This window comes from Protopterus annectens, chromosome 2.part2 (assembly GCF_019279795.1).
Source record: "Protopterus annectens isolate FY-2018-M chromosome 2.part2, PAN1.0, whole genome shotgun sequence".
Classification (NCBI taxonomy): Eukaryota; Metazoa; Chordata; order Ceratodontiformes; family Protopteridae; genus Protopterus; species Protopterus annectens.
This window is the reverse complement of record NC_056730.1, coordinates 99,322,168-99,334,330: the sequence shown is the minus strand read 5'-3', so window position 1 is coordinate 99,334,330 and position 12,163 is coordinate 99,322,168. Positions and strand designations below refer to the sequence as shown.

The 12,163-nt window shown below is 38.5% G+C and overlaps 1 protein-coding gene across 5 annotated transcripts in view; it reads left to right on the top strand.

Annotated features, from left to right (window-relative positions):
* The window catches only part of IL6ST (interleukin 6 cytokine family signal transducer), a 2,713,809-nt gene extending 2,702,455 nt beyond the window's left edge, over positions 1-11,354 (top strand). For all 5 annotated transcript variants that reach the window (XM_044063784.1, XM_044063780.1, XM_044063781.1 and 2 more), the window contains one exon: positions 10,131-11,354. In XM_044063784.1, coding sequence (XP_043919719.1) covers positions 10,131-10,865 — 735 coding nt within the window. In that variant the 3' untranslated portion in view covers positions 10,866-11,354. The remainder of the gene's footprint in view (positions 1-10,130) is intronic.
* The last annotated feature ends 809 nt before the right edge of the window (positions 11,355-12,163 follow it).

Below are 12,163 nucleotides of genomic sequence, written 5' to 3'. Positions count from 1 at the left end.
ACTCAAAACCCTGGATCCTACCCAATTCAATTTTGTCAAGGGCAGATCCTGTCTGTTAAATCTGGTGGACTTCTTTGAAAATGTGACAAAGGCCATAAATGAGGGCAAATCTGTGCACACAGCATACCTTGACTTGGCAAAGACTTTCAACATAATCCCACATTCAGGCATTACCAATAAACTTAACAAACTGAATGTAAACCCTTTCATTGTAAGATGGGTTGCCAACTTGTTCACAAAGCGGGCACACACTATCAAACTGGGTGACTCTACATCAACCAGTAGACATGTTACCAGTGAGGCACCACAGGGGTCAGTGCTGGGCTCCTTACTGTTTGGTGTGTACTTCTCAGAAGTTCAAGTCAAAACTAAGGGGTTGTGAATGACCAAGTTTGCAGACGACTGCAACTAGGTGCAGTCATTGACTCCCCAAGTGATGTCTTGGTCTCAAACTGAATGCAAAGAAATGAATCATCATTACATTCGGCACAAACAGTGTCCCTTCACACTATGAAATCAACAACAATACCCTAAGTACCAACGAAGCTGGGATCATAAGTTGACTGCAACCTTAACTTTGACCACTATGTGTCTACTGTAGTAAGGAAGACATTCTACGTAGCACGCTTGATTAGTAAAGGCTTCGCCTCGAGAGCAAAAGAGGTTATAACCCCTCTGTACTCTGCACTAATCTGGCCCATAATTGAATATAATACCCTTTTCAACATGTACCATACAAATCACCTGCAGCAACTGGAGAGACCTCAGAGGTTTCTAACAAAGAAGATCAAGGGGCTCCAGCATGTGCCTTACACAGACTGACTGAAGTCCCTGTCACTGTACTCCGTGTCTTATAGACTTCTTAGGGAGACTTATGCTTGGCCTACAGAGCAATCTAAGACCCAGATTTAATGAACTTGCTGCATATCAGTAAATCAAATGGGACTAGGGCCACCCATTCCAGAGAACTAAGTATGGCCTGCGACTCAAGTAGGACTTGCTGGATGGACAGATTTCTCTCCCAGCGAGCGGCACATTTTTGGAACAAGCTACCAATTCATGTGAAACAGAACAACTCTATGACACTGTTCAAGAGGAACCTGGATGAGTGGATGGGGCACTGTAAATTCTTACCGAGGATAGCGCCTACAAACCTTCTGGACATGGGCAGTCATCACTAAATGTAGTCTTGGGTATTGACTAGCATTTTCATGGTATTACATTGGGATGAAATGGCTAGGCTTAAAATGACCTCCGGGTCAATAGCCTAATAATCTCCTATGATCCTATGAATATCAGTGATGCTACAGGTAGCACACTTGCCTTTGGTGCAGAAGGGGTTCAATTCCCACACCAAGTAGATCAAATGCTAACACTGCAGTGCAGCATAATGGAGGTGCTGTGCTGTCCTTCAGATGAGACATTAAACTGAGGCCCAATCTGCTCAAGTTGGTGGCAGCACAAGTGGATGTGAAAGATCTCATAGCACCTATCGAAAAATACAGAAATCCTTTATTTATATACAAAAATAACTCTTGGTTACAAAATATTTACATATTTACAAATATTTACAAGTATACATTTATATCTATATATATATATATATATATATATATATATACACACAAACACACACACACACACACACACACACACACACACACACACACATGTTCACACAGTTGTACTAAATTTTCATCCCTGTTAGATCCCCACTCCTTTTTCCATAACCACCATAACCACCATCTTTTTCCATAACCACCATCTGATTTTACTAAATATTTTTTCTAAAATCCTTTCATTCCATGTAACCCGTGTAACATAAAATAACCTTTTATCTATTCTTTTAACATGTTTTTTACTTTTATTCTTATAATATATATATTTAATCATATCCATGTTTATTTTATCCACTTCTTTTATATCTTCAAATATATGTTCTTTACATATTTTTACCCATATCATTTTTACTCTTTTACATTTCAAAAACACATGCTCTGTAGTTTTGTCTTCCTGACAATGTAAACATATTCTATCACTTTTCTTCATATATGGCATGTTTCCTTTAACTGGCAGTTTATCTATTACCAGTCTCCACAAAAAAAAATCTTGACATTCTATTTTCTGATTATGCCAATTGTTTATTTTTATACCTTTATTTTTTTTCCTCTGTTAGATTTTCTATCATTACATTCTTATACCATATTTTTCTATCTTTTTCTATATCATCAATTTTTATTTTCTACAAAAATTTTTTTTGGTAATATTTTATTTCCTTATTTCTACACTGTTTTACTCTTTTACTCTTTTCTATTGTACCCCCAAATTTATCATACTTATATTTACACAGTTTTACTACTAATCTCTCATCTTTTTCATTTATTCAGTCTAACACTTTGTACAGATTTAATGAAGCAGCATGAACCATTAGGTAAATTAACACTAAACCTCCTCCTTCTTTATTTACATACAAAACTCCTGTTTTTACCGGATTTAATCTAGAACCCCATATAAATTAACAAATGCTGTTGGCTACATAAATACACTTGATAAGTATGCTATTTTCCCATCAGTACTGAATTTATCAAATACGTCCTTTTTCTGAATTACTAATTTGTATGTTCTCCAGAAAAGAAAGGTTTGCTTTATTTCTTCTATTGTTTTTCCCTTTGAATTCTACTTGCATCTGTATTCCCAAATTTTATACCTAGCACAGAAATTGAATTCTTTGTAAAATATATACCCCTGATCTTTACTACATCACCTAAACCTTTACTATTTTCTTTATTTAAGGCCATCTCTGTCATCTTTAGACACTTATTTGTGCAAATTATTACTGCTTTTATCCAAATTTTGGATTTTGCAATTATTATAATGCTATTGGCATATGTTAATGGAACTGGAATTCTTAATCCTTCAGGTGTTATATACCTGCTTCCTTCTTTTTTTAATTTATTTCACATACTGTCACAGTCATAACTAATGCAAAGAGTGTACAACTCATAGGACATCCCTGTCTTACACCACTCTTCATATGTACCTTTTGTTTAACCAGCCATATATAAATATTTTTACTTTATTATTAGTGTATGCTGACATACATGATTTCCTAAAATTCTCATATTATATTCTTTCGTTATTACCTATAAAATTTCATGCCTAATTGTGTCAAATGTCTTATTAATGTCTCATATCATGATTTTCGCTTCTGTTTTGCTCATAATATCCTCCACAATTTCTCTATCATTGATAATTCTTGACAACCCTTCCCCTTTATACGACATATGCTATCTTCCGTAATATTTTCCATTTTAGTTTCAAATCTTTTTTGTATTATTTTCATAAAGATCTTATAATCATTATTATTCAATATTATCGGTCTCTAGATTAAATGCCTTCTGTCTTTCTTCTTCCTTATGAATTTAAGTGTTTCAGTACATAATTCTGTATACATAAAACTTTCATGTGACCATTCATTCAAAATCTTTTAAAAATATTTTTTTTGCTAATCCCTTAAATTTTTATACATTTCATACCCTATTACATTTGGGCCTGCAGCCGAATCTGTAATTACTTGTCCTAATACTTTATCTAGCTCATTTAAAAAAATCTCTTTTTCTATCTTTTTATTCTCCTTTTCTGTTAACATTTTTACTTTCCACATTTTTTCACTACCTTCTTTTTTCCTTAAACATTTCTTGTACATATTGTACTATACTATTTATAATCTTTTCCTGAGTTCTTTCTCTTTCTCGTTTTACATTTTTTATTTCTCTCATTACACTACTATTTTCCTTTACAAATCTGCTTAAGTAACTCAATACTTTTTCCCTTTTTCCTTGTAAAAGATATCTTTGCTTATATAACAATTTTTGTATTGTTTCTTAATTTCTTTTGTATAATTCTTTTCCTTTGTTAAAGTACTTTTTATTGTTAATCAGGGGAAGTCAACCTTCCCCCTCTAAGAGACCTAGGACTTAATTTGCTTATGATACTTCTGACCAGGATTCCTCCGATGACCAGGATTTACCCTTATCTACCTATGAGGATTCTGATGCAGAGGACTATATTCCCTCTGCTTCTCCCCCAGAAGATTTTTCTTTTGGTGAAACCTTGCATACTCTTAGGGGGCATTTTCACTGGGAAAGCCAGGATTACTCTGATTCTAAAAAGAGGCTTAGAGATTTCTTACTCCTGCCCCAACACATGCCTTTAGCTATCCCTCCTGTGCTGGACATTGTTGACGATACATTTTCGGAATCTAGCTTGGCCCCTGACTCAATACTTCCTGCTCCCAGGAAACCTGATAGATATTACAGGGTTCCTGATTCTCACAAGTTCCTTTTTAAAAATCCTACTGCGGATCCTGAGACCATTTCACAGGGACCCAAGGGCATTAAGGCTACTACTGCCAAAAGTCCTACCCCCTCTGATAGAGATTCCAGGGCCCTGGATAGATGGGGTAAGAAGGTATACACCTTTGCAACCTTAGCCATCAGGGCCTTAAATTGCCAGTTTCATATGTTAAAGTATCAGCAGCATATTATTGGATTGCTTAAACAGAAAATTATGTTGATTCCTGATTGTGTTGAAAATAAGGATTTACAGGATTTAATGCATTCTGCTGAACAGGTTGGAAAACTTACTTTGCAATGTGGTTTTGATTCACTAGAGGCATCTTGCAGGGCTGCTGTCACCAGGTCTTTACCTAGAAGGCATGCTTGGCTTAAGGAGCAATCTTTGCTAGATCATGTTAAAACTAAATTGCTGGATGCTTCCTTAAATCAGGACTGCCTGTTTGGCAACAAAGCAGAAGAAGTTCTTAAAAAGATGGAGGAAAAAGCTAAATCTATGCAAACTGTTAAAGATTTCTTACAAGTGCAGCCTCCAAGATTTAGTAGGCATTGGCCTTCAAAAAATTGTTCCTTTCCAGCCTCTTCCAGGCCTTCTCAGTTCAAACCCAGAACCAGCAGAACACCCAGGCTTCAGTCCCAGGGTACACACAGGACTAAGCAGTTGGGGACTCCCACTTCCAAATCAGGGAGTATTAAAACTCCCCCCTATGACTGAATGACTTCACTTTAAAACTTCCAAGCACTTCTCAACTGACTGCTCATTTAGGGGAAAGATTGCTCTGCAAGCAAAAAACTGGGAACTCATTACCCAGGACAAATGAGTTTTAAACATAGTATCCCCAAGGATACAGATTTCACTTCCATACATTACCAACTCCAACCGGTTGGCCAGATCGACCCCCATATCAGTGGGCAGAGGCTCAACAGCAAGTACTCTCTCTTAAGATTAAAGGCTATTCAGACTGTACCAGAAGAGGAAAAGGGACAAGGTTTCTACTCAAGACTTTTCCTGGTTCCCAGAAAAGACAACTCATGGTGTCCTATCCTGGACCTTTCTATCCTAAACACCTTTTTTGGTAATTCCAAAATTCAAGATGCTAGCTCTTCACCAATTGCTTCCCATGATAGACAAAGATGCCTGGTTGTCAACACTGGACTTAAAAGTAGCCTACCTGCACATCCCAATCAGGGAATCTTGCAGAAAATACCTATGCTTCAAAGCAGGCTGCATGCACTATCAGTTCTCTGCACTGCCCTTTAGCTTATCTACTGCGCCCAGGGTATTCACAAAGTGCCTATCTCCAGTCATTGCATTTTGCAGGCAAAGAAATATTCAAATATACCCATACCTGGACGATTGCATGGCAGAAAGCCAGGACATACTTCTGAATCATCTGGCATTTGTACAAAAGGTGTTAACTTGTCTGGGGTACACCATAAACGAAAAGAAATCACATCTCGTACTCTGTCAACAAATTATATTCCTGGGAGCAAGCTTGAACACAATTTCTCAGATGGCTTTCCTCACGCCAGAGAAACAAATTCATTTGACAACTTACTTCAAACTAGTGGCCACAAAAACCCTGGTATCTGCAAGGCAAATACTGCAAGCCTTGGGGTTCATGGCTCTGTGCATTCTACTGAGGAAACTACAATGGTATCTAAAAAGCCTATGGTGTCAACATTCTCAGGATCTAGAAGCAATGATTCCTATCATACCTTGCCTATGGTTAGAATTCCTTTCGTGGGCAGAGGCTTGCCACCAAAACAAGGGACTATCATTCACTCTACCCCCTGCCACCCAAACCCTAACAACAGATGCATCAGACTATGCATGGGGGGCTCACCTGGCAGGGAAGTGCATTCTTGGCAAATGGAACCCAAGTCAAATGCACCTGCATATCAATCAAAAAGAAATGTTAGCTGTACAGAATGCTCTGACAGCCTTCAAGGACCACATTCTTCCAGGACAATTAATGGTAAAGACTGACAACACCACTGTTATGTGGTACATAAACAAGCAGGGGGATACCCATTCTTACCCCCTCTGCAGACTAGCCATGGCTCTGTGGAACACAGCCTTGAGCTACCAAGTGCATCTACAGGCTCAATTCCTGCCAGGAAAACTAAATACAGTGGCAGATGAACTAAGCAGAAATCTCATGGACAAATGGGGGAGCCCAGATATAGACCTGTTTGCCTCCCTCCAAAACAACAAATTGGACAAATTCTGCACAAGGACTCCCCATAAACAAGCTTGGAAAGTGGATGCACTGTCCTTCAGCTGGGAAAATCTTTCAGTTTATGCCTTTCCTCCTCCACCTCTCCTCTCCAAAGTACTACTAAAGATCAAACAGGACAAACCAAGGATGATACTGATTGCACCAGACTGGCCATGCCAACACTGGTACCCCCTCTTGCACAGTGTGTCACAGCTAGCCCCATGGCACCTGCCTCAGACCCCTACCCTGCTGTCACAGTAGGAGAGCCAGATTCTGCACCCCCAGCTTCAAACCCTGAACCTGGCATGGCTAATTACTTAATCTCTTCATTACCATCCCTCAGTAAACAAGTATTGGATGTCATTTTGGAGGCAAGGAGGCCTAGTACTAGAAAGTCTTATGCTGAAAAATGGAAAAGATTCTGTGCCTCGAACCAAACTCAAGGGATGGCCACAGCAGCACCCAATTTACCTCAGATTCTTCAATACTTTACTGAGATGCTTCACAAGGGCCTTTCCTTTTCCTCCATCAAAATTCATGCCTCAGCCATTTCAGCTCATTACAACACAGAACCGCCCATCTTTTCTCACCCACTGCTCAGGCAGTTCCTCAGAGGGGCCAAAAATTTAAAACCACCCAGGAGAGCCCCAACTCCAGCCTGGGTCCTTAACTTTGTATTGGAAAAACTCACTCTTCCTCCTTTTGAGCCATCTGCAACTGCAGAGTTAAAATTCCTTTCTTGGAAAATAGCTTTTCTTTTAGCAATCACTTCAGTAAGAAGGTATCTGAATTACAGGCCCTTATGGCAGTGGAGCCTTTCATCATCTTTCATGCAGACAGAGTGTCCCTCAGGACCAATCCCTCCATGTCCAGGGTGGTATCCAGTGTGGCTCTTAATCAATCCATTCATTTGCCAACCTTCTTTTCTAATCCACAGAACAAAGAGAATGGATACTGCACTTCTTAGATGTGCACAGACAATTTAGATTTTACTTGGACATGACTAAACCTCAAAGGAAATCTGAACAACTGCTGGTGGCATTTGCTGCAGGGGCAGAGGGGAAGGCTATTTCAAAACAAACCATTTCTAAGTGGATGAGCCATTGTATTCATTTCTGGTATAAGCACCACGGAAAACCTATCCCACAGGGGATTAGACCCCATTCAACCAGGGCTGCATCTGTCTCTACAGCCTTTCTCAGAGGTGTCCCTACCAGAGACATCCTAGACGCTGCTACCTGGAGTTCTGTACATACTTTCACCAAGCATTACCATATGTCAATTTTCTCTAAATCCAGAGCTGGCTTTGCCACTACAGTCTTGCAGGGCCTTATAGCTGATCCTAATGCTATCTGAATTCCTCCTCCCATCCTTAGCTTTGAGAATCTACCCAGATGTGATGACTGCAACAGTGAAACATGAAGAACGTAGTACAGTTGTGTACACTTACCATAAATGTAGATGTTAGAGTGTATTCACTTTTGCAGTCCTGGTTACCTTCCCTTCAGCCCCTTGACTTCTTTTGTCTATACCTTTATTCTCCTTTACTATGCTTAAAAGCTTTTTGGTGTATTTGCTGGCAGTATAACCTTGTATATGTGTGTGTGTATATATATATATATATATATATATATATATATATATATATATATATATATATATATATATATATATATATATATATATTTAATTGCTTCCCATTAGGGGGCACCTGACTTCTGGGGCAAGAAAAACTGATGTAATGGCGTTGGCTGCATGCTTTATACCCCTGACTACCTGACATTACGGAAGATGAGACAGCAACCGACGCAGGACCCAAGACTTTGATAATCAGGCCGACTGAGGGCTACTGCAAGCAGATAACCCAAATGTGATGACTGCAACAGTGAATACACTCGAACGTCTACATTTATGGTAAGTGTACACAACTGTACTTTTTAGTAAAGTGGTACTTGTAAAACTAAAAAGAAAAAAGAACACTCCAACATCTCTGATGATATATCAGACAACTACTAAATGAAATAATCACCAACCATGGAAAATGAAAATAGTATTAAACTGTCTTTTCACTTTATATGGTTGGTTATTATTTTGTTTAAAATGGGTACTTGTGTCAATATAGGAGTACAGTAGTAGTAGATGTTAAGACAGAAAAGTTGTAGGTGAGGATAGAGTATACCCCATTAGCAAACATGCTTTATGCAGTATTCTTTATCTATAGACATTTGTTTACCAGGAAAGTCGAACTGGATAATTTTATCTATTTACAATGCAGGCCCAGGGAGAAAAGCTCCACAAATAACAAAAACTACATATACATAGGTGAAAACTGACATCATATTACAGTATTCTACAAATGCATATATTAATGCAAATATTAATACACATATAACATGTAGAATAATATCCATATACCACCATTAAAACAAGATAAATGCAGTATCATGTAACAATGAGATGTGTTGACATATTGGTGTATGAGTGTAGTAATCACTCATAAAATAAGTGTCAGAGTGGGACATCCCATCAGTGGATCAGGAGCAGGCAAGGAAGGGAGGAAAGAGAGAGAAATAAGTATTTGTTTGAGATAATAAGTGGGGTAGTTATGGGGGACAGGAGAAATAAAGAGTTAATCAAGATCAAGAGTAAGGGAAATAAAAACAAGGAAAATGAGAAACAGGATGTATATAGGTATTAGGGGACAAGGAGCTAAATGTTTAGCCAGTAGAGCAGCAAGTACAAAACCAGGAGTAAGTGATGATTTATTTTATATACACACACACACACACACACACACACACACACACACACACACACACGCATATATATATATATATATATATATATATATATATATATATATGGCTCTACTGCTTAACATCGAAAATACACTTCTCCGAAATTAGGCAGTAGACCCTACACTTCAGCGAAAGTCCACTTAAACAAAAGTGCACTTTCGCTGAGGTCTAGTACCCCCCCAAAAAAAAACACTAAAACATGTTTTTGCAGGGGGGCAAACCCCCCTGCACCTCCCATGTAGGGGGCTGTGCCCCCCACACCCCCCTATTTAAATATGCCAACTCCAAGATCGCACTACAGCAGGGAAAAGGGAATATTCCCATTCCGTGCTATAGTGTGCCTGCCAAAGTCAATGTTCGAAGTTTCACTACTTTGAACAAGTGGACTCGGTGAAGTGGAGTTTGAAGTAGTGAAACTTCGAACAAATTGACGGAACCCATATATATATATATATATATATATATATATATATATATATATATATGTATGTATATAGTACCATGGAAGTTGGGTAGCAAGCTATAAATTTTAATGTATATTCCATAGAAGAAAAGGTAACTTTGTTTGGGGAAATAAACAGAAAATGACTGGTCTACATATCAACAGTTTCTGGCTACACCTCTCTACTATAGCATGTGTCTTTGTATGACTGTAGCAAATAGATCTGAATGTCAGTCTGTCTGTAATTATTGGAAAGTTAACTTCTTGGAGATCAAACTAGCAAAGCCATTTACTTTGTCTCTTTTTGTTTCAGTATTTTAACCCAAAAGACCAGTTGCATCCTGAAGGCAATATAACAGATGTCAGTGTCATTGAAGTAGAAGCTGATGCTAAGAGCTCTTTCCTGGAACATGACATGAAAACCTCAGAATCTCTTCAGAAGGAAAAAAGTAGTTCCCTGGCACATAGCAGTGGAATTGGTGGCTCTTCCTGTATGTCGTCACCTGGTCATAGTGGCTCTGATAGTGAGGAGGGAGGATCTGGTCAGACAACATCTAGCACTATACAATATTCAACAGTTATTGTAGGTGGCTACCGAGGGCAAATGCCATCTGTGCACACATTTTCAAGGTCAGAGTCAACTCAACCACTCCTGGACTCAGAAGAAAGATCAGAAGACCTGCACCTTCACTTACATGATGACCTGGATGGTACTGACCAAGGGACAGAAGAGAGGCAGTATTTTAAGCAGAACTATGGCAAGGATGAGAGTTGTTCTGATGGGCCCCATTGTCTCAGGCCAGGAACATTCACACAGTCTTTAAAGAGTGACCATCTAAAGCTAGAGCAACTGCAGATTAATGAACCAAGCTCTGATTCATCTGCATTTACTGCAGCCGTGCAGGGGACACTTCATGAGCTGTCTAACACTGATAATGAGGAGCAAACTATAAGACTTGAACTGTTAGGTTTTAACAGTAATGATTCTGAAGAGCCAAATAGCTACCTGCCTCAAAACGTAAACCAGGGTGGTTATATGCCACAGTAGAAAGAAATAAAGAAACTGTATCGTTGTTGAGAACTGCAGAGAACTATTACACTTTTTTATTTTACAGAAGTTAAGCTAAGCAGAATTCACATCCTACAAATTACATTTTACTTTGGGTAGGGACTTTGTCTGCCCAAGTGCTACAGAGTGGAAGTGATAGTTGTGTTGTGTCATGGCTACTTATAGCTGTTAACCTCTGTTACACATATAGCTACATTTTCATTTCAGTTAAATGACATATAGGATCTTGTATTAGGGGGCTGCAGCATTGTGGAGTTAATTAACATTTTCATTTTTAGTTTAGAGATATTTATTCTCGAAAAATATTGAAGAAGATATTAAATAAATAAGCATTGTTAATATTGCATTAGCATCTTGCCTCTTACAAAGATCAAGTTAAAATCTATGTGTTCAGATAGCAGAAGGTAGACTTGTTGTACACACACACACACACACACACACACACACACACACACACACACACACACACACACACACACACACACATATTCATACCCAGTAAAGAAAAACAAAAATGGTAGGAGGCTGCTCTTTAAGTTAGTATTTCTTACCTCCTTTACCTTTCTGAGCCACATTATGATGATGTAATTTAAAATCAAAGTATTAATACACATTTTGTTGGTACTGATGTTAAGCTCTTATATTTTCACTTTTTGAGATATGTAATTACATTGGTTGTTGCTCTACCTCCTATTAAATGTCCCTCTTTAACCATTATGACTGCTGTCCAGCCTTAGATTTGGGATAACAGCATGTTTGTGTAAAGTTACTGTAATTACATATTGTTTAGGCAGAACTATACTGTGTGATTGCAGTGGAACTCTGTGGGTAATATGGGAAGTTTAAAAAAAAATTCTTGAAGCCAAAAACAGACTCTAGGTGGCAACAGAATGCTGGAAAGTCAAGCTCATAAAACACTGTTTGTGTCTTTCGGCTTTTCCCAGTTAGGGGTCGCCACAGCGGAACTCCGGTCCGCTAATGATTGGCAGTTGATTTTTACGTACTGGCTTGCCAGGCCTGACGCACATCAACGAAGGTACGCCCATTCACGCATGTCTCCACGCAGAAGACACTCTAGCTGAGAATCGAACTGGACAGCTTCTTACTGTGAGGCGACATGGGAAATTCAGTAGACAACTCTGAACAGCCAAGGAGAAGAGCAGAGCATTTTTCTCCCTTCTAAATGGTATATGCAGGTCTTTTACAGAAGAAGAGTTGTCACTGGAAGAGAATGCACTCTCTCTCTCTCTATATATATATATATATATATATATATT